The following is a 21,947-nucleotide window of genomic DNA, read 5'->3' as shown; positions in this document are numbered from 1 at the left end:
GGAGGGGGTCGGGGCGGGGCCGGCGGGGCTGGTGGGGGGCGGGGCGGGGCCGGAGGGGCGGGGCGGGGCCGGCTTCTCAGCAGCAGGTCGCTCAGTTTTCAGAGTTCGCAGTGTACACACAGCTGAGTTCATGCTGATTTTTGTGCTTTTTAGAAGTTAGTTTTGTTTTCCCAAAGTATTCTCTGATTGTATGTTTTTAACCTAAGTGTGAGGCATTTCAAAGTAAAGTTCCCCGGCAACCGCGTTAGTCTAAAGTACCGTCGCTGGGTGTCACGCACGCACGCTCAGTGTGGCAGGTGCCTATACAGACCGCAGCGCCCACGTTCCCTAGAGTCTGTTGTAAGTGTCGCGGCCTCGCGCGCCCGCGTGCGCCCGCAGTGCCTGCGCACAGAGCTGACCGTGAGGTTCCGCAGGCGGAAGACGGAGGAGGAGCGGCAGCGGAAGGAGGACGAGCGGGCGCGGCGGGAGTTCATCCGGCAGGAGTACCTGCGGCGCAAGCAGCTGAAGCTCATGGAGGACATGGACACCGTGATTAAGCCCCGGCCCCAGGCCGCCAGGCAGAAGAAGCAGCGCCCCAAATCCATCCACAGAGACCACGTGGAGTCCCCCAAAACACCCACGCAGGGCCCTCCGGGTAACTCAGCTCGTGACGCGGTCTATTCAGGAGAAGCACCGGCCCAGGGGCCCGTCCCGTGCGGCCGCCGCGTGGGCCGGGCTGCGTGGTGCCGTGTGCGTGCGTGTGCGTGCTCGCAGGAGACGCGTGAGCCCTTGCGTGCGGCCGCCCTGGCCGGCAGGCAGGCCGGCGTCCCCGCGACCGGCGCTGCACGGGAGCCCCTCCTGTGTCCGCGTGGGCGCCCGTGCTGCGGGGGGGCAGTACATGCGAACACCGGATCCGGGCCCACGTGGCCACCCGCGGGGCGGTCGGAAATCCCAGTGTATCGTTTTGGGGGTAAAGAGGTTGTAGCTTCTTTAAAATTCAACACGCATACTCACTTTTTAAGACTTATCTTGTGGAAACTAAAAACCATTGGATAGTTCAGAGAATTCCCATAGTTATTCTAAAACTGGGGAAAAAGACAGCCTAACTGCCTTTTCTAGCCAGTGGAACTTTTTGATACTCAGTATTGGCTAAAATCAGTTTTTCACCTAAATATATTTTATTCTTTTTGCTAATCTCTTTAATTTTTTTGTGTTCACTTTTTTTCAAATAATCACCGTATCCTGTTTCAAATCATGTTCCTTTGGAATAATTCATAACAGCAATTTGTTTTATCATCTTCACTGAAAAGTATGTCCATTGCCCATCTTCATAAATTGTGCGCATGTGCGCTAAGCACATAGAAGGGTTGCAAAGGCCGGTTTCCCTGTGAACAGACCTCCCTCGTCGCTCCTGTGAAACGTCTGGCTTTGTTTTCATTCCCGGTCACGAGTCTGTCTTTCGTTTCAGTCTCCAGCCTGTCCCTGGCGTCCCTGACCACCGGCGACAGCGAGAGCGTGCCCTCAGGCAAGAGGACCCCCAGGTAACCCGCAGGTTGCTGGGCAGAGGGAGGCGTGTCCGCCCGTCGCTCCGCCTTCTCGAAGGCGCTGTTGTAGTCACAGCTTTTGATGTTTTGTTGACTACAGTGGTTAAAAGAAATTAGAGCATAAAGAGGTTTATTCACCTTTCGCTGTCTGTCTTGTAGAATTTTAGAATTACTTACATTGATGAGACACTTTAAAAACTACAAACGTTAACAATTGCTGATTTAATTGTGGTAGATTGTAGTCTGTAGTTGTAGAAAGCACATTGATGAGACACTTTAAAAACTACAAACGTTAACAATTGCTGATTTAATTGTGGTAGATTGTAGTCTGTAGTTGTAGAAAGCACACTGGCCTCCCAAGTTTATTTCCCACCAGATACAAAGCGGCTTCCGCATCAGAGTAATCCCAGAGCAGGCTGCCTGTGACTCAGGGAAGCCCCCTTTTGTACCCGCTCCTGGCCGCGTGCAGATTGGGAGCGAAAGTCAGCGTTGCGTTGCGCTAGCGGCGGGCTCCTTTGCGGAGAACACGGCGCGTCTTGGGGGCCGTGCTCAGGGGCTGTGCTGTGCTGGGCACCACAGGCGACACCGCTGTGAGCTGTCACTGTGCGCGTTTTTAAGCCTCTGGGTTGGTCTTGGCTGGTGCTCTGCCACAGACCCCTCTGCTCCCTGAGTCTCCTTTCTCTGCCTGAGGCACAAAGACGCCCTGCTTGCTGTTTAGGTCGGAGTCTGTGGAGGGCTTCCTGTCCCCCAGCCGCTGCGGCAGCCGGAACGGAGAGAAGGACTGGGAGAACGCGTCCACCACGTCCTCGGTGGCCTCGGGGACGGAGTACACAGGTCCGTGTCTGCCCCTGTCAGGGAAGCGTCATATCTGAGCCCAGGACGGGGCACAGGCACGGAGTCCGCCAGAGAGTGCTCCGCGGGCTTCCCTGTGGTCAGGACCCGCAGGCACACGGGCAGCTCCCGGCCGGCTCCTCTGCGGTGATCGGGGCGGGCGGGGCTTGGCTCTGTGAGCTGAGCTGCTTCTGTGAATGAGACTGCACCTCCTGCGGCCCCTGCTCTGGCCACTCCGGTGTCGTGCGCAGTTTGGGTCTGAAGACGTGCCCGGTGCTTAGAGTCGTGCAGCTTTGAAAATGACTCCGTGGCTCTGAGAGCTGAGACACTTTGGGTGCAGGAGCGTGTCAGCCTCGCATGTGGACACGCCAGGCTCCGGGGGGGGGAGGGGCGCGGGCTGCCGGCCCAGGCCTTCCGCGCAGGCCAGTGCCTCATCAGGTGGGGACACGGGTGTCCTGCGCGCACAGCAGCACTCCTGACCCGGGAACGTGTCCTTCCGTTCCTGCCCCAGGACCAAAGCTCTACAGGGAGCCCAGCGCCAAGTCCAACAAGCACATCATCCAGAACGCGCTGGCGCACTGCTGCCTGGCCGGGAAGGTGAACGAGGGCCCAAAGAAGAGAATCCTGGAGGTGAGCGTTCGCCTGCGCCCCAAGTCCGGCGCTCAGGACGTCAGCTCCCCCCCCCCCCGCCACTGCCCAGAGTGAGGACTCCCCACAGAAAGGCCGTGAGGTGCGCCACTGGCGAACGGGCGTGGGGAGTCACAGATCCCGTCCTTGCCGGGTTCACCCGTTCGTGCGTCATGAATGCAGGTGACGGGGGGTCCTTTTCCGAGTGGCGCCCGCGTGGAGGAGGCGCGTCAGTGCCTGTGGGCTCTGGGGGAGGCGCAGTGTAGCAGCGGCTTCCTGTCTGCGTGCTTCCCGCGGGAGAGAGGAGCCCAGAGCTAGCGGGGCCCGGCCTGAGGCGCCCACGCACGTTTCTAATGACGGCACACTTTGCCTTCGTAACGTGCGTGTGACTTTAGCTATTGAGAGTTTATATTTTAAATTAAATGTCATCAGATTTGACCAAGAAACATAACACAATTATTCAGCAAAACGGTTAAGGGTTCCTCTTGTTGTTCTGCTTGTTTGGTTCTGGTCCTGAAGGAAATGGAGAAGTCAGACGCCAACAACTTCCTGATCTTGTTCCGGGACTCGGGCTGCCAGTTCCGGTCCTTGTACACGTACTGCCCGGAGACAGAGGACATCAGCAAGCTGACCGGGATCGGCCCCAAGGCCATCACCAAGAAGATGATAGAGGGGCTCTACAAGTACAACTCCGACCGGAAGCAGTTCAGCCACATCCCTGCGAAGACCTTGTCCGCCAGCGTCGACGCCATCACCATCCACAGTCACCTGTGGCAGAGTAGGAGGCCCGTGACGCCCAAGAAGCTGCTGCCCACGAAGGCCTAGGGCTGGCCCTCCAGGGAGCGCCCCCGTCCTGCCTGGAGGACACCCTCCCAGCTGCCAGTTGTCACTGAACCCAGTGACTGTCGTTGGAGCGGCCGGAATGTAAAGCGCAGAGTCAGGGACATCGGGGACAGAGGCCCTCCATGGGGGTGATGGAGACGCTCGGCTCGCCAGTGGGGACCGTGTCACCGGGCCGCCTGCCCGACCTCAGGCACGAAGCCCTCACGGTCACGCACTCGGTGGACTTAGGGCGGAGGTAGAGCTGAGGGTACAGATGATGGGTTTATTGGTTGCTTTTTAAACTGTTCATGTATGTGCTTGTCTTGACCTTCCTGTCCGTGGGGTTCATTCTGAGATACTGTCAGTTTGTTTCACGTGGAGATCGCGAGCATGGGATGCGCCCCTCCCGGGGCACTCAGAGGAGCACGAGGGTGCAGTTTGGCGGCGACCCCGGGGCTCGCGCTGTCAGAGCTGGGCGGGGGCGCTCGTGGGCACCTCCTGCCTTGCCCTCCCCGCCCACCCAGGTAACTGAGGGGTCGTGTCGCCAAGAGCGGCCCGTCCGTTTGCTTTAAGCCGGAGGGTGCTGGATGGAGCTGCTGGCCAGGCCAGTGCGGTGTTGGCGCCGCTCCGGGCGCTGGAATCACGGCGCGCCCCTCGGCCCTGCGGCCTCTCCCCCTGGAGTGCGTCACGTTCGCGGCTGGCGGGCACGGGACGCGGAGAGCCATCCCCTTCCCAAGGCGGAGGGCGTCCTGCCGGTCCTGGCTGTCTTTCCCTGGTATTTATAACTGATACGCAATGATATTTAGAATTTTTAAACATGTACAAAGGGCTACGTTTTAATTTTAAAATAGCTTCCCATTACTTTACTTATATTGAGTTCTTTCTTTATCCCGTTCGAGAAGAACTGCTGAGGCCGAGTGCGCGCTTGCAGTCTGTGTGGCGTGGCTGCAGCAGCGGGCGGAGGGCTGGGGGGAGGCGCCATTCTCAGGAAAAGACTCGAACGATCATGTGACTGTCCTGTGTCAGTGTCGTGACCTCGTGGGACGTAGGGGACGAGAGTGTCGCGTCACACATGAGAGGCCTGGTCCGTTTTCTTCCGTGGGAAGTAGAGGCTGCGGTGTATGCCTTTCTCTGGTTCCGTTGTTTAGAGAATTAGCTGACATCCCGTGGGACGAATGGACTGACTACAGTGCGGGCAGGCGGGAGGCGCCCGGGCTGCGCTCTGCTGGGGTCGCGGGGCCTCCGGGCGCCGCGCGTCAGCGTTCCCAGCGTTTTCTCACGGCTATCTATATTCTACTGTAATTTATGTTCTTATATTTATGTATATTTGTTAAAACTGTAAAAAAAAATTCACAGATTTCTTTCCAATATCTGTGCAAGGTATATGTGTAGCTCAAAACTATTTGTGACCTACTGTTTGCATGTAAGAGACCAGGCTATGTAACCCCTATATTTTAAGTGTATACATATTGTGTATATAATATATGAACATTAAAAATGGGAATTGCAGACTTTACCTCTCAAGTTCTATCCCATTAGAAGGAAATACTTGTCAAATAATGTTTAGATTAAGACTGGTTTGAAAAAATAGCAAACGAATCTAATTAAAAGGTGATAAATAGTAGGCATTACTAAGCGGTTTACATTCCTAAATTTGCTCTTTTAAACCAGTCTTGTTCTGTTACTTGGCCATTAAATGTTAAAAATGGGGTGCAAGCCAGTGGAGGGAGGTTTCACGAGTGCCCAGGGCAGCCGCTGCCCTCGAGTCTGGCGTCCGGCAGGGCAGGGGGGCAGAGGCGAGTGTGGCATTGCCAGGGGCCACCACTCTGCCTGGGGCTGTGCCCCGGGATCGCAGACGAAGCCGTAGGTGTGTCTGGACACCTGCAGTGTCTCATTACGGTGCAGCCGTTTCTAAAACCATGTTTTAAAAATCATACAAATGAAATGGGTGCCTGCAGATGTCATCAGCCTTAGTGACACGCGGGCTCTCGTCCCCGGGGGCCGAGTCCCTGCGACAGTTACTCGGTGACGTCTGCCCCGGTGCGGTCGGCGGCCAGGGCAGCCACCGTCTGCTCTTCGCCATGGCTTCGCAGTTCGTTTCAGAATGACTGTTACGGGGTTCTTTGGCTGTTTAAAGCCAAACGCGGCCCTTTGTGATGGTTTTGTGGACGCTGCGGGGCAGGGGTGTGTTCCTGTCCCCGCCGAGCGCCGCTGACCGGCCCGCAGCCACTGTGTCCTGGTGCCGCACGGTTGTCCCTGTCGTCTGGATAAAAGCCTGCACCAAGTGACGCCCCTCGAGGAAAGTGTTTTTATTGTAACGATTTGAACGCAGGGAAACTCACGGCGCAGCTCTCCTGCGTCCTGCCTCTGCTTTGATTTGATGATCTGAAGGTTTGTCAGAGGCAGGTTCCACCACCGTGGGGCGCTGTCTGCAGCTCCAGCTGCGCTGCGTCCCCGCAGGAGGGGAAGTCTGTGCGCGTCACGGCCTCGCGCCCAGGCCGCTTCCCTCTCTTCTGGGGAACCAGTCATCAAACTGCCTGAAGGAGCACCTCACGCCTTTAAACGGGGTGCCCCACAGCATTCCAGGCCCACACACCAGCCACAGGACATCGGTTCGTCCCTGGGATTCTCTGCGTTTCACGGGGATTTCCCCAAGTCTTCTCATTGAGACCAGAGCAACTAATAAAAGGTCTCAATAACAAAACAAAAACCAAATCTTCCCACGTGACTGTACCTGCACAAGCCCCTGCCGTGGCCGCGCGTGGCGTGGGGCCGGCCTTCCCTCCCCTGCCAGGGGCTCCCGCCCCAGAGCAGAGCCGCGTGCCCACAGCACTTGGCCGTAAACACGTTCATTTCCAACAATACGAACACTTGTCCACAAGACTCGGGCAACACTGGGGAAGTGTCCGCACACCTGGGCCCACCCCCAGTGGATGGTGCGTCCCCAGCTCTGGCTGACGGGGGCTCTGCCCAGTAGGGACAGATGCCGTGATGCCCTGACCTGTCTGCGCAGAGACCCCGGGGCACTGCCTCCATCGCGAGCGAGAGGCATGGGAAGTCCTGTCTGACCTCAGAGCCCGGAGGCTCCTGGGAAGCCGCACGTGTCTCCACCAGAGCAGTCTGCTCTCCAAAGGAACACATGACAAGTCCCTGGTGTTCTGTCTTTGGGGGCTGGGGTCGTCTCGCCTGCTGTCCCATCGCAGCCTGGAGCCCCCCAGACTCTGCGCCCTGCCGAGGGCATGCTGGGCTGTGGCCTCCGCAGCCCCATCCGTGTAGCTGCTCAGTAAAGACTTAAATTCAAAGTGCGACCTCGTGGTAGGAAGGGGCTGCTCACGGGGTCCCCCCATGTCAGAGCCGCCCATCTTGGGGAAGACCCCCCAGGGCAGGTGGCCTCGTAACAAGAAGTGTGCACTGACTGTGAAATAAACCACTGGGAAGTCAGGGCAGGGCCCTGGAGGAGCTCTATGGGCAGGAGAATGGCCACGGAGAGAGGAGGCTGTGTCCGTTCCAAATACTTCGGGGACACATTTATACTGAGGGACTTCCCCATGGCTCGTCCCTTAAGCCTGGGCTGGTTTTTACCTAGGAGATCCTTAGAGCTGTGGATGTGGAGAGACACAGCCCCGCTTTCCTTAAAGGCCCACCTTCCCCTCACCCTGGCCCTGCCCCTGCCCCCAAGGGCCACGGGGGGGGGGGGGGGGCACAGGCAGCTGCAGGCCACAGGCTTTCACACTGACTCACCCCGGGGGTGGGAGCCCAGTGCTCACCTCAGAGATGCCCTGGGGTTGGTACTTGACGTCTCTGAAATAATTGAGCCTCAACACACCCCCAGGTCCTGGGCATCCAGGGTGGGGCCCTCCCCCCGTGTGCCCTCCAAATCTTCACACTCACACACACACACACACACCCCACGGCGCAGGGTGCTGTCTGCGGGAAACCCCCGCCCTGGTGGCCAGTCACAGAGTCGCCCCAGGCCCAGCTCCTTACGTCCCCAGAGAGGATGGATACACAGGCGGGGCGGCTCTGCAAGGCCTTCCTCAGGCCCCTCCGTCCGCCCGTCAGCCATTCCGCCCTTGGGGACCCCATGAGCTGTGGCTTCCAAAGCCACTCACCGGCCACCCACTGTGTGCAGGGAAATCGGGTGTCCTGGAGGGACAACCGCGCCGCCCTCTGTGACACCTGACGAGGCTAGTGGCCCCCCTGCAGAGCCCCGGGGAGTGTACCCCTGCGGGACCCAGCGTGGACCCTGCCTGGGACAGGGCTGCCCCCGGGGCGGCCGGTTTCATCTCCCTCACACCCAGCAGGCAGGCAGGGCCCACGTTAAGAAGCTGCTGCTGAAGGCAGACTGGCCACTGATGCTCCGGCTCGAGCGGCTGTTCTCGGACCAGACGCAGACACGCGACCTGGAAGCTACGTGCACAGCACAGACAGCGGCGCTCTCAATGTATTTTTATTTGTCAGTTACAGCTGATCCTCAATATTATCTTACAGCAGTATCAAGTACAATCCATGCTTTAACAGTTTTGGGAAAGCTGGATAGAAATCTAAAAGATTGAGCTCTACAGAGACAGGAAGAAGCTCATTTTTAACAAGAACAGGACTGGATGTTTTTAGATCATTAAAGAGAAAGTAACTTTTTTTTTTAATCCTCACCCAAGGACACGCTCTTAGAGAAGCAGAAGGGAGAAGAGGGTGCGGAGGAACACTGATGGGTGGCCTCTGGCCTCTGGCAGGCCCAGGCTGGGGCCCGAACCCGCGGCCTTTCAGTTCTGGGACGCCGCTCCAGCCGACACAGCTGCAGTGGCCAGGGCGAGGAAGCTACCATTTTAAACTCTGAAACTGCTAAGAGCATCATCACATGGGACGATATGAAAATGGGAAACTGACAACAGGGAAAAGGTGGCCAAGAAAGGAGTCCGGGAGACTGTCTGAACCCAAGGGCGCCCGGTGAAGCTCACACACGTGGCGCAGGCAGAGCAGCACATGGAGGACGCGGTGAGACAGGCCACACGGGAGGGACGACCTGCGCGGACTTTCCATCTTGTCGGCAGCTGAAGAAACGCAAATTAAAACGCGGCCGCCTTTGACCTCATGACCCGTGAAGGTGGAAAAATATATTTTATTGCAGGACGTGCCGAGCCATCGTGCTGAGCCAGGAGCCCAGACGCGCAGTTTCTCGGCCCGGAACGCCTCAGAGCCTTTGCCCCGCACGAGGGGTATACACCGAGAAAACGGTGCCCAAGAAGGGGAAACGTGGCCACGAGTGCAGTTATTCATCACAGATTTCTCTAACGGCATAAATACCAGATACAACCTAAATGTCTGGAAGTAGGGCGTCAGAAAAGTAACCCTCCAGAAGGGGAGGCTACACAGCCCTCACCCTCTAATCACACAGGGAAACACATATATGGAGAATATCTGAACCAGAATGTGAAACACACAGAAAACCCCAAGAAGGACGGGGTCCCAAACGAATTCTCTACGTGTGAACAAGTCCATGCCAGTCGGCAGGACGCTCACCAGGCCCAGGGGGACGCTCTTGCTCCGTGTTCAACAGTGTGGCTGGACGGCTGTCATGATGAAAAGACAAACGTAGTTTTCAACAGTCTCCCCAAAGGGTTAACATGGCTCGTACAGAAAAATTGAAATCGGAGGGCAAGTCAAGGAGCCCACGAGGGGCAGAAGTGAAATAGCCCCGCTCCCCAGCGCTCCCACGCCTCAGGCACCGCCTCTGCCTCCAGCTCGCGCCCGTCGCCATGATGGACAGAGAAAATGAGCAGGACCCTTTGTGCTTTGTGGACACCTGTCAGCCGGTGGCCAGGCGCCTCGGGGACCCTCTCTTCCTGAGGGAGGACAGGGAGCAGCCTCGGGCCGCGGGCCTGGGCCCCTGAAACTGGGCCGGGCACCTGGGTCTGCGGCTCTGGCCTCTGCTGCTCCCTCTTATCCAGACACATTCAGAAGGGCACCCGGGGCCCAGGCCCAGCAGAGAGACTCCACCGTGTGCTCTGGGCCACAGGCTTCCCGTGGGTACAAGACCACAGCCCAGGAAGCCAGAGTCTCTGCGTTTCTCATAAACAACCTAGTTCCACTCGCCGGCCCCACCCATGTTCCCTCTTGGCTTCTCACCCCACTTCTCGTTCGCCTGCTGTTCGTCTCTCAACTTCAGAATCCCTGGGGCTAAAGGTACCCCAGATGGATGGTGCCCAAGGGGAGAGCTGTCCAGGATCTCTGGGCCTGGCAAGCAGGCCTGCAAGGGAAGGAGGCTCAGTCCCTCAGCCACCGGGATGTGGGTGCCACTTGCCAGCACCATGTGATCAGGCAGTGGAAGGACTTCCCTGAATCTCCAGCAGCCCGCAGGAGTCCGCCCTCAGGGGCGTGGGGTCTTTGGGGAAACCCATGCCTGAGGGCTGGAATGCCCATGGGGGAGGGACAGGAACCCTTTGAGCCCTGCCTTTCTTGGCCCAGGAGAGGACCAGAGGGCACAAGCAGCCCCTTCTCATGAGTTTCCAGCTCCCTGGGGGTTGCCATGGACTGGAGGGACCTCCAGCTGAGACAGTCTGTCCCACTGTGCCCAGAGCAAGCCCAGTTCCTGGCTTAAGGAGGTGAGGACATTGCTCTTAGACTCTCAGGGGGCCTTGGTTGGAATCATAAATGACTTCATCACCCGCCGTCAAATCAACACCAAACCCAATATGTGCGCACACACGCACACAGAGGCCTCCCTGCGGTCCCGGCCTCGGGAGCAGGGCGACCCGCTGGAGTCCCCAGCAGAACACCCAGGCCCGTCCCTGACGCCTCTCGGCTGAGACCATGGTGCCACACTTCTCTCTTGAATAGACCCTCTCCCTCCTGTCCCACCACCAGGCCTTCGCACCCCTGACCCTTCCAGCCCACAGTACGGCCCAAAATGGGTGTTGCGCCTACTCAGAAAATAGCCAGGGGCTCCTCGCCACACACAGGAGGAAATGCAGGCCTGCCACCCGCTTCCTCTCCCGCCATGCCCCTCCCACCCAGCTGTGGTCACCCGGGCCCAGGGCTGCTGCTCTATCTGCGCTCAGCTCCTTCCTGGACCACCCATCCAGTGCCCTCTCCTCTTGGCACCTGGAAGACTGTGTTTCTGGGGTCTCCACGGTGCGCTCTGCACAGTGACCTCTGTGCCTGGCCTGAGCCATGAACCGTGAAGGTCAAGGTGCACCCCTTGCAGGGGCCAGAACAGCGCCTGTCACTGTTAGTGACACAAATAGAATCGATGGTCCTCCCTTGACGTGTGACCCCACATGGCCCCACATGTCATCACTCATTCCCCATGATGGCGAGTGGGCTCCGGGAAGGCGCACACGCAGGGACGTGAGTGCCAATGGGGCGTCTCATGGGAGGGAGGTCGGGCCTCACCGGCACACCCAGAGGCCCTGCTGTGCCCCAGCTTCTGGAGGGAGGGCACGGCTTCCCTCGCCCATCCTTACCTCCTGGAGCCCACCATCCCTAGGACCTCTCCCCTGACTCTCCCTCCGTCCGGCAAGCTCCTGGCCCCTAGTTTAGGACAACTCGCCTGTGCTGAATGGGGTGCCATCTTAGCTGTACCGAGCTCCCGTCTGTGCCTGGCTGACTAGGCAGGTTCTGCCGACTGGAGGGAGCTGGGGACGGGCTTGGATTTGAACCCAGGCTCTGCGCCTTCCATCTGGATAATGTCACCCCTCACATCTTCGTGAGGACCTGACTGGGTCAGAAAAGCCGCACTTCACACTCAGACCTTCAGCCCGCATCTCAGGATGCTAACGACCACTGATGAATGCTCTGTGGCCTGAGGCAGGGCCCTAAGGGGGCTCCCCCGCCCACCTGACCCGGCCTTGTGCAGCGCTGGCAGCAGCTCTCCTTCCTGGAGGGCAGGTGGGTGGGACCAGGCTGAGGCCCTGTCGCCCAGAGGACACCCTCCTGCGGGTCTCTCTCCTCACTTCTGAAACTAGAGAACACAGCAGCACCAGAGTCTGGGGGTGAGGGACAGAAAGGGCTCCACCCCCCTGCACCCCAACACCAGGCTGCCCCCAGTGGGAGGCCAGGCGGGTCTCTAGGCGCTGAGGACTTTTCCTCCAAGGACCCAGGAATGAAGCTCCTCTGCCCTGTCGGATTCCCTTCCCTTCCCCTGTGCCACCCCAAGCAGTGGGCCCCCATCCTGCACCAGCGGAGCCGCCCTCTCCCCACTCCCTCCTCCCCTCCTCCACTGCCTTCCTGCCCACCCATCCCTTGGGCCCGCGTGGCAGGAAGGGAGGTGCTGGGCACCCGCCTGCGGAGCTGCTGCTGCCACCTGTGCCCGCGCTGCGCCGTCGGTGCGCACAGGCCATGCCCGCCACCGAGCCCTGGAGCCCCAGCCTGGGGACGGGGTCCTGGGACTACTCGGGGTCGGGGTCCGGTGCCCTGGAGGAGGAGCTGGAGCTGTGCGCGTCCTGGGAGCTGCCCTACGCCCGCGCATTCGTCCCCGCGCTCTACCTGGCGGCCTTCGCCGTCGGCCTGCTGGGCAACGGCCTGGTGCTGCGGCTGCTGGCGAGGCGGCGCGCTCCGCGACGAGCGGCGGACACCTTCGCACTGCACCTGGCGGCCGCCGACCTGGGTCTGGTGCTGACGTTGCCGCTGTGGGCCGCGGCGGCGGCGGGTGACGGCCGCTGGCCCTTTGGCCCGGCGCTGTGCAAGCTGAGCGGCTTCGTGCTGGCCGCCTCGCGCTGTGCGGGGGCGCTCCTGCTGGTCGGCCTGGCCGGCGATCGCTACCTGGCGGTGGCCCGGCCGCTCGGAGCGCGCCCGCTGCGCTCCCCGCGGTGCGCGCTCACCCTGTGCCGGGGCGCCTGGGCTGCGGCACTGCTGGCCGGCCTGCCCGCCCTGGTTTCCCGCGACCTGCAGCCGCTGCCCGAAGGCCCGGGCAGCCAGTGCGGGGAGCGGCCCTCTGACGCCCTCCAGGCCCTGGGGCTGCTGCTGCTGCTGCTCACCTGCGCGCTGCCCCTGGGCGCCACCCTCTTCTGCTACTGCCGCCTGGCGCGCCGTCTGCGCCGGACGCCGCGCCTGGGCCGCGCCCCGACCGCCCCGCTGCGCATCATCTGCGCCGTCGAGGGCGCCTTCTTGGGCTCCTGGCTGCCCTTCGGCATCCTGCGCGCCATCCTCCACCTGGCGCGCCTCGGGGCGGTGCCTCTGCCCTGCCGCCTGCTGCAGGCGCTGCGCTGGGGCCTCACCGTCGCCACTTGCTTGGCCTTCGGCCACAGCTGCGCCAACCCGCTCATCTACCTGCTGCTGGACCGCTCATTCCGCGCCCGGGCCTGGCGCCTGGCACACGGGCTGAGCTCAGCGTCCTCGCGTTCCGGAGACCCCAGCGCCGAGGTCCGGGGCACGGCCGAAAGCGGCGGACGAGCACGGACGGAGAGCCGAGCCCCGGCGGATCCGTAGCGGCCTCAGACAGACGGAGGCCCAGGGAGGTGGCTGGATCTGCAGCCGCGTCACCCCTGCCGGCAGCGCGCCGCTCCACCGGCACCTGGGACCGAGCCTCCTCCGTCGTCGGCTTTCCCAAACCTCAGCGCTTCCTGAACTCCCACAGCCAGTCTCCCGGGACCAGCGGTCTCTCGGCCCAGTGGGCTGCCGGGCGGGCTTTCTCTAGCCCAGCAAAGGCCCTGTGGAAGGAGCAGACAGCAGCCGGGACCCGGCCGGGCTTGCCTGGCGCAGGAGAGAGAAGTGGGTCTCTTCCCTGCCCCACCCGCAGCTGCACTGGCCAGAGTATCAGCCACGGACCCCACAGCTGCGTCTCCAGCCACGGTGACTACAGTCCCTACAACAGCCCACGTCCCCCGGGAAATACCTTCTCCGAGTCAGACCTGGGCCTCCCGATCTCCAGGAAATTCCCTAGACTGTGGGAATGAACTGCCCTTTCGCACATGATCTCTGCAGACTTGGCCATGTCATTTAGTCACTGTCATTTCAGATTTTCACTTTCAAAGCTCACCAAAGCCCTGGGGACCAGCCCCACTGTGAGCTGCCTGGTGTACGTCTTCACCCAGCAGTTTCCCAGAACTGCTGCCCTGGGCGGGCACCTTCTCCCCCTTCCCGTGGAGCCTCGGGACTCACCTGGAAGTCATCCTGGCACTTCCCTGGGACAGGGAAACCGGGGATCCCTCACCAGACGCTCAGATTCTCTGTCACACGGCCAGGGACACCAGAATCTTCTGTGTGAGTTCACCTTTCTCAATAAACGAGCCTGAGCTTGCCCAGGTGTCTTCACTGGAGTGTGGGCGTGAAATGAGTGTCAGGAGGTGATGAACTCGGGGTCGGACAAGACTCAGCTGGGGAACTGAGGCGGACCTCGGGGCAACCGGGATTTGGTGTGAGGCCGAGACGGGAGAGGCGGCTGCAGCCGCGAGGGTGAAGCCAGCCTGCGGGACGGTAACAGATCGGGTAGTTTTGTGATTTCAAAGAGCATCCACACTGTAGGTCACGGAGAGAAAGACAGAGTGAAGGGCGCCTGCCAGCCCGGGGCCACTTCAAAGAGGAAGTGTGTCCTTGTGATTTCACATATGCATCAGGCCTTTTCTGCTGTCCTTTCTGAGACCGTCCAGTGCAAGGGCCTGGGCGAGCCGTGTCCTGATTCGGTGGCTGGCCTTTGAGGCTTCTGGGGGGGTTGGGAAAGTCAGTGTTTGTACTGTAATATGTATTAAATATATATATGGGGCCGCTTTAGAATGCAGGTGGAGCCGTCCTAGAGGAATGGCCTTGTACGTCTTATGCCTCAAACCTTGGATATTAAAACTGGGCAGAGTAACCCCTGGCCTGAGCCTGCGGCAACATTGGGTCCCAAGGAGCTGTTTGCAAAGATATGAAAACAGCAGTTGTCACGACTGCCAGACTGAAAATTAAAGTGTTTAGAATTAGCGTCACGATGTTCCTATGGATGGCACTGGCCCCTTCCCTGTCTCCTAAATTCCCCTCATCTTTGTCTCCTCAGCTGAACACTATTTGGGCTTCCGCCTGATCAGATCAGGGCTTTCAGAATAGCTGTTCTTTCTTTCTTTCTTTCTTTCTTTTCTTTCTTTCTTTCTTTCTTTCTTTCTTTCTTTCTTTCTTTCTTTCTCTCTTTCTCTCTTTCTTTCTTTCTTCTCAAATAAATGCTTGTTGCTTTTCACTGTGGCCTTTTAGTTCCGGTTAACAGTACTTTTGATTTACGAGGATTTGCCCTAAAGGAATGCCAATCAGTTCGGGTAAAGGAACTCAGGAATTCTCCCCGAGAGGCAAGCCTGCAGCCTGTGGGGTCCTGGGAGCAGGCAGGAAAACTTCGCTCTCCTGTTGGCAGTCAGGCCCATTGGGTCCCTCCTACTGCCCCCCGCCCCCCCCCCCCCAGGAGACTATTTCACATGGCAAGAGCTCAGCTTCCAGAACAGGCCCTTCCCTGGGTTGTCTGCATTGAGCGCCCACCAGCTTCTACCGACTTACTGATGGTGCTCCCCGAAGACAGACAAGAAGCTTTGCTGTGCCCAGGTGGGCTTCCCTTCCCTCCCAGCCCCCACACCCCCAGCAGTTACTGAGACTCAGCATTTCCTTCCGATGTGGGCAGAAAGGCCCCTCCCTTCATGGGGTGGTTCCCCAATGGGGAAGATTAGGCGGCTTCAGCAAGGGGCCAGAGGAGCAAGCCCCCGCCCACACACGCATGGGGGTGGGGGTGGGGGGCTGGCAGAGTGTCAGCAACCTGCCCCAGGGCCTTCAGACGGTTCTCCCCCCCCCGCCCTCCGCAGCGCGGGACCTCAGGTGGCTCCCTCGCAGGCTCTGGAAGGACAGCCGACCACGGACTGCTACACGAATGTTAAGATGCTGCTTAAAGAGAGATGGGGAAATGTTGATGATAAATTTAAAAAGGTAACAAAATCCCGGTGAACACGGCACCCCTCAGGGATACACCGGGACCGTTCCTTTGGGTTTGAGGTGCCACAAAGCCCAGTGGATAAAAACATCTCTTGCTCTTTCCCGACTCCAGGGGTCCTGGGTGCTGCCTCCTTCGGTGTCTGAGTCCCGTCGGCACCCAATGCCCCTAAGCGAGAGGTTTAGTTCCATGGCACACAGTGGTCCCCACACCTGGAGCAGGGCCTGGCACGATGCGGGCACCTGGTGAAGGGACAGTTGGGAAGACCTTGTCACAATGTGAAACGATGGGACGCAGGTGACGAGGACAGGAAGGTGATGGCATCCTGGGGGTGTTTTAGAAAAGGGCGCACCGCACAGGCCGGAGGTGACCGGGTTAGGTAAGATTAGGGACCTTTTTTCCCACTTTCATTTCCTGATCCGTGACAGGCTCTCTAAGCTGGTTGTTTTCAAAGGCAGTTCACGAAGGGCCCTGGGTCCGGCCGTCCCGCCAGCTGCCCGCCTCGGCGGCTCCCCGGCCTCCTCCAGCCTCACCTACTTGTGCGAAGGGCGGACCAGACTACGCCTGCTCGGGCTGCCTCGCAGATTGTAGGGTTCGTGTTCTGGAACGTGCTGGTGAGCTGTGGGGTATAGACAGACATGGCCCAGCGCCGGCGCTCAGGATGATCTGGTTCCAGGCTCCCTGTCCGCTCTCTGCTGTCACCAGAAGAGGGGAGCCAGGTGGGCTGGGCTGGGCTCTGAAAGGTCAGCCCCCGGGCACCCCGGGCATGCTGGGTGTGGGTATTTCTGCTCTGATGCTGTGACTAATTCTGGGCTTCCTCCTCACCTCCCTCGACCCCGTGGTTCTTTCTCAGGGCAAAGTGTGGGAACCCAGGCCTGGGGTGATGAGTGATCTGGGGAGTTCAGAGGACTGGCAGGCTGGCAAAGCTGCACTTGCTGATATGACTCAGCCCCCTTGTCCCTCTGCAGGGCACAGTGAGGTCTCTGGACACTGGGGAGGGACTTGGGTCTGACCCCCTCCCGGCCTCGGCCGACTGACCTGCAGGAGGCCCCTGAGCACCCTGCACCCCCACCAGGCCCCTAGTGTCAGTGATGGGGGCTCCAAAAGGAAGGAGCTGGGAGCACCTGGGGGCCAAGAGGAGAGCGGAAGCAAAGGTGTGAATTTGTCCCCCTCTCGGTTCTCACCAGAGCCAGAAAGTGTTCATTTACTGCGCGTGAGATCGCGTCTTCCGAGGGCTGGTCCCACCGCAGCCAAGACGCACACCATGGGCATTAGGGCCATTCTGTCCACCTGAGGAGGACACTGAGGACCAGAGATGGGGAGTCGCCTGCTCAAGGTCACAATCCCCCCCACTTGTATCTCTGCCTGCAGTATACCCCACATTTTCTAAAAGCGCATGGCTTGGTCGACCCTGAGGTGGGCAGGTGGGAGATCTCCGTTTCCTGGACGCTGAAACGGAGGCTCCGGTGGGAAGTGGCTTGGTCAAGGTCGTCGGCACAGTGAAGCAGGAAGTGTGGGCCCCGACAACGGCTGCCATCATCTGGGAAGCGGCTGTGGTTAACCCCCAGAGATGTGCCAGACAGGCGCTGACTGATCGCACTCAGCCTGCTCTGGAAATGACTGTCACACGAAGACTGCTCCCTGTCTGCCCTCTAACGCAAGATTCCATTCACCCCAAACACCCTCAAACAGGCAGGCCGTGGGCACGCAGAGCCGCAGCTCGCCAAGTTCTTCTCCTCTTCTTTACCAAGCCTTATTCTTTATACACCCACCGCCCCAAATTTTATCAGGTCTTATTCGCTACAATTATTATTACCATAAAGGATGCAGATGTGATGTGAAGAGTAAAATAACTCAGGACTCTAATAATTTCCTTTTTTCTTCTTTTTTTTGCACATTCTTCTTCCGACCTTTCTCTACCATGTTCCCATTCTGTGTTGCTGGAACCATGAGACAGTCAGGTGTTTGGTTTTTTGTTTTTAATTGCAGAACATGTTATAAGCATTTTTCTGTGCCACTCTATAGATTTGCTGATGGTCCTTTGGAAGGCTTCCCTCGTGGGCAAACCCTAACTGCCTGGTCCCTGGGATCAGACATTCCATTTGCTCAGGAGCCTCTCCTGTCCGGCCCTGGGTGGGTTCCGAATGTCTCTTCCAAACCAAGTGCTTCTCAGTAATTGTTTATTATGATTTTGGACCCCAATGTGCTGAGTGTGAAAACCAGCAGAACCCAGGAGCCCGAGGGCTCAGTTCCCACATGTGCTCATGACCTGGGGGGTCACCCCCATTTCCCTTCAGAATCCCACCTGTGAGCGGGAACGATGCGCCTTCTCTCAAGAGCACCTGTTAAATGTGTTCATACGCAGAGGGTGTGGGAGTCTCCGGACCAGACTGAGCACTGCGTGGCCGCTATAGTTATTGGGGGTTAGATAAATAACGAAAGGGTTTGTGAAGTGAAATTGAATTCTTCCCTGAGCTCGGATTTCTCTTCTCAATGCGTTTTTTGCTTTGCATTTCCCACAGGCCTGTTAGTGCGGAGCCCACGGGTGATGTGGGAGACACTCAGTCCCCCAGGACAGCCGCTGACCGTTGGGGCCTCCACCCCACACAAAACGGGGGCAATGTGGGCTCCTGGCATCAGAGAAGGGAATAAAAGCCGGGTGGGCCTCTACTTTTCAGTAAAATGTTCTCTTGCTTTTCCTATTTCTTTTTTCCTGAGACCAGAGAATTCTGCATCACGAATGAGCTGCATCTGCGTATCCTTGGTTTCCCAAGAACTGGTCGGTCACAGTGACGCGTTAGGGAAAACCTGTGAGTGCCCCTGAGACGTTGTCTCCCTGGGCTGAGAAAGCCCAGCATGGTCCCCAAAATGAGTGGGACTGGGAGCCTTAACCCCAGATGAATGAGGGGCCCCTCCCCTGGTCCACCTGCCTGAAGACCCTGCAGTCCCCTGAGTGTGGGCCCAGCCTGCTCTCCAGACACTTGTCTAGTTTCCTGCTTTTCAAAAGGATTGAAAGTGTTTTATAAAATGCACCCATCAGAAGGCTAGAGGCAGGTGTCCATCCATTACAAGCAAAACGATCCAGGCAGAGCACCCCCACACACAAACAACACCCCCACCACACCATCCATCACTGTGGACCAGGCGTCAGCTGGAGACCAAGGGGACCCCAACAACACAGATCCTGTTCCTCACCCACTTCAAAATGCTCTGGACATGGAGAGGCCATTTCTTGGGTCCCCCGCTAGGTGAGTGATCTAGGAACCCATCCGTGTCAGTGTGCCAGCTGGCGTTGTTGTGAGAGGCTGCATTCAGCTTCAGTGACTTTTATTTTGAAGATTCTTTCAGTGCGTTTGCCCATTTCATGACGGGTGATTTATGGGCTCACCTGCCCACACCACACTGTTTAGCCGTTTTTGACCAAAAACAGCAGGACCCCCATGCCCCACCCCAAGTCACTATTTTTGTTTTCCTGGGTGAAAAAAGTCCTCAAAGGGAAACATTTTGCCCATGTGGAAGAGGTGAAACAAAAAACAGCAGAAGCACTAAAAGGCATCAGAATCAGTAAGTTCACACACTGTGCTGAACAGTGGAAAAAATGTCTCACTTGGCCAATTGCCTCCAATGAAGAGTATTTTGAAGGTGACTGAAGTTTAATCATGTGAGAATAAATACACAATTTTTTATAAATAAATTCCTGGTTGTTTTGGGGGCCCCCCTGTAACGTGAGGAGAACAGCAGGTATGACACAGAAGGTAAGACATTTCATGGGGCCACTGACCTAATTTTAACAATTCACTGACGCAAGAAACAAGATCGGGGCGGGAGACGGGATTGAAGAGCCAGACGCAAAATGAGAAAACAGAAAGACAGAAAAAATAATAATAAAGGAAAAGCCAACCTCAACCATCCTCTGCCTTATTTGAAAACCCCTTAAAAGCTGGCTGATATTTAGCTTTTGTCTTTGTAGTTGTATTATTTTTAACACAACTCACTATCTTAAAGTTCCAAATTGTCTGTGGGTCTCCAGAAACAAAAGTGGGAGTGGTGGAAAGACCAGGCTCTCTGGGGAAGTGACCCCAGAGGGGTGGAAGGTGGGCAGGAGGCTGGGGTCACGGCGAGGAAGGGCCAGGCTCTGCCCTCCCCAGAGGAGGGGTGCATGTCCTTCTCCAGCTGGGCCTGGGAATCAGGGGACAGGACAGGCTGAGCCAGAGCTTGCAGGCCTGGCGCTGGGCCCGCCATCACTCCCCCTGGGGTCTCCACCATGGCACATGGAGACCCACCTGTGGTCCAGACCCAAGGGTGGTCTACCAGCATCTGCCACCCCCTGGTGGTGGCACTGGGGAGAGCTGCTATCACTGGGCTTGCAGGTAGGGCCAGGGATGGATGCTCCAGGGGACCCCTGTGGGAGCCCCAGCCACCAGGATGGAGGGGCTGGACAGGACTGGAGAGGAATGAGAGAGGGAGAAGTGAGAGAGAAGAGAGGAGGCGGAGGGCGCAGGGCAGGACCCTGAGCTCTGGAGTGGAGCTGGTGGCAAGCAGATCCCAGAGCTACTGGCCACAGGGGAGGGGGTTCCTTTTCCATCTGCCACTCGGGCTCTGAGCCCCCGGGGCGGGGGAGCATCTGTCCAGTTCGCCCAGACGCTCTCCAGACTTGGGGGCCTGGCCCTGGGCAGTTGAGTGAAGCCCCTGGCTTGACCCCCTACATCCGGTGGACACTCTGCCCAGCCACACACCTGCCTGTGCCCAGCCGAGAGGGTGCTGGCTGACAGAGGCCCCGGGGGCCGGGCAGCGCCCTCCCACCTGCCCAGCTGGGAACTGCAGGATGCGGTCAGGGGAGGAAGCAGGGCCGGGGTTGCAGCTCACTCTGGGGTTTCCGGAGAGCTTCTGGGCCAGGGCATTGCTGGGTACTGTCTGGGCCTGGGAGTCTCCACGATCCTCATCCAGCCCATGAAGCAAGGGGGAGGGAAGCGGGGGAAGGCTGGGCCCAGGGCTGAGGATGTGGGTCCTCAGGACCAGCTTGCGGAGCAGGCTGGGACGAGTCCTCCGGGGTGTGTGCGGGCAGCCGGGCAGCTTGCGGGCACCATGCCGCTCTCAGAAGCCCAGCTAGGATGACCCTGCCTGTCCCTCTTCCTCCTCCTCACAGCAGGAACTGGGAAAGGTTTCCCCAAGGCCACCCCCCCCCCCCGCCACTGCCAGGAGACCCCATCGCTGGACCTCACCCGCAGGTCCTGCCCTGAGCACATCTTCGAGGGAACTTTCCAGCCAGACACCTGGGAATCCCCCCCACCCCCCCAGCCTCAGGTACAGAGTGAGGCTGCTCTGCCCCGGGAACAGCTTTGACTCACGGGCGGCGCAGCCCCAAGGCCACCCCATGAGTCACGCCCCGTCACCCCTGCCCAGGGTACCGTCTAGCCATGATTTTCCTGTTTCTAAAACACCATGTGTATATGTCAAGGTGAGTCGGCCCCAGTCAGCTCGAATGCAGTCAGTCTTCCAGGGCTGACGGGTCTTTTGCGTGTCAGCTTGGCCAGGCCCATGGTGGGTTAAACATTATTCTAGATGTTTCTGTGAAGGCATACCTCTTTTAGATAAGATTAACATTTAAATGATAGTAGATTACCTTCCATCATGTGGGTGGGCCTCACCCAATCAGTTGAAGGCCTTAACAGAAAAAAAGAAGGGACCCCCTCCTCTTCCATGGGTCCCCAGCCAGCCAGCTCACCCTGCAGATGCTGAAACTGTCAGCCTTCCGTTTCAGGATAAAGATCTCGGATCCTCAGCCAGCCCCAGGGCTCTGCAGCCCCTACACGTCAGAGAAAGCCGCCGCCTGGAGGCGGGTGGCTGGGACCCTGGGCTTGGTAGGTGGAGCGGGAGAGAGTCTTTCCTTTTGGGGCACAACCTGGACAACGCCCACCCCCAACGGCCCTGCTTCCCAGGGGCCCGCCGCCACTGCAGCGTGGTCCAGTCGTGGTCCCGCCACACCCGAGGTCCCTGCAGCTCCTAGCGCCGCGGTACTCGCTGGCCTCGGGCGTTAGTCCGTCCTGTGCTGCCTCGCTTCCACCTCAAACCTCCCAAATCCGCCTGGCTCTGCCTCCTGCGCCGGGCTTGCCCCCCACCCCCGCCCCACCGCGCCCAGGGTCCTGGCCCAGCCTTCACGTTTGCTATTGCGGCTTCATCTATGTCCGGGGGGGGGGGGCGAGGAGGGGGTGCACCGTGGAATGAACCTGAACTAGTTTATTGAGCAAATGAGAACAGGGAAG

At 58.8% G+C, this 21,947-nt stretch overlaps 3 protein-coding genes across 4 annotated transcripts in view; all 3 read left to right on the top strand.

Annotated features, from left to right (window-relative positions):
- Positions 1-4,428, top strand: part of CAMSAP2 (calmodulin regulated spectrin associated protein family member 2) — a 30,667-nt gene extending 26,239 nt beyond the window's left edge. For both annotated transcript variants that reach the window (XM_090263461.1, XM_090263459.1), the window contains 5 exons: positions 414-634; positions 1,448-1,520; positions 2,242-2,357; positions 2,866-2,984; positions 3,501-4,428. In XM_090263461.1, coding sequence (XP_090119587.1) covers positions 414-634; positions 1,448-1,520; positions 2,242-2,357; positions 2,866-2,984; positions 3,501-3,806 — 835 coding nt within the window. In that variant the 3' untranslated portion in view covers positions 3,807-4,428. The remainder of the gene's footprint in view (positions 1-413; positions 635-1,447; positions 1,521-2,241; positions 2,358-2,865; positions 2,985-3,500) is intronic.
- Positions 1-21,947, top strand: part of PKP1 (plakophilin 1) — a 288,438-nt gene that overhangs the window by 63,112 nt on the left and 203,379 nt on the right. The window lies entirely within an intron of this gene.
- On the top strand, positions 12,086-13,289 carry GPR25 (G protein-coupled receptor 25). Its single transcript, XM_090263371.1, has one exon. The coding sequence runs from the start codon at positions 12,141-12,143 to the stop codon at positions 13,227-13,229; it is 1,089 nt and encodes a 362-aa protein (XP_090119497.1). The 5' UTR covers positions 12,086-12,140; the 3' UTR covers positions 13,230-13,289.

The sequence above is a fragment of the Furipterus horrens genome, unplaced genomic scaffold (genome assembly GCF_987537825.1).
Source record: "Furipterus horrens unplaced genomic scaffold, mFurHor1.1.pri manual_scaffold_15, whole genome shotgun sequence".
NCBI lineage: Eukaryota > Metazoa > Chordata > Mammalia > Chiroptera > Furipteridae > Furipterus > Furipterus horrens.
The sequence above is the reverse complement of the archived record's forward strand: the minus strand, read 5'-3'. Positions and strand labels throughout refer to the sequence as shown.

Bases quoted from the DNA above. Each gene is read 5' to 3' on its own strand.
- GPR25 (XM_090263371.1), top strand. From the start codon at position 12,141: ATGCCCGCCACCGAGCCCTGGAGCCCCAGCCTGGGGACGGGGTCCTGG.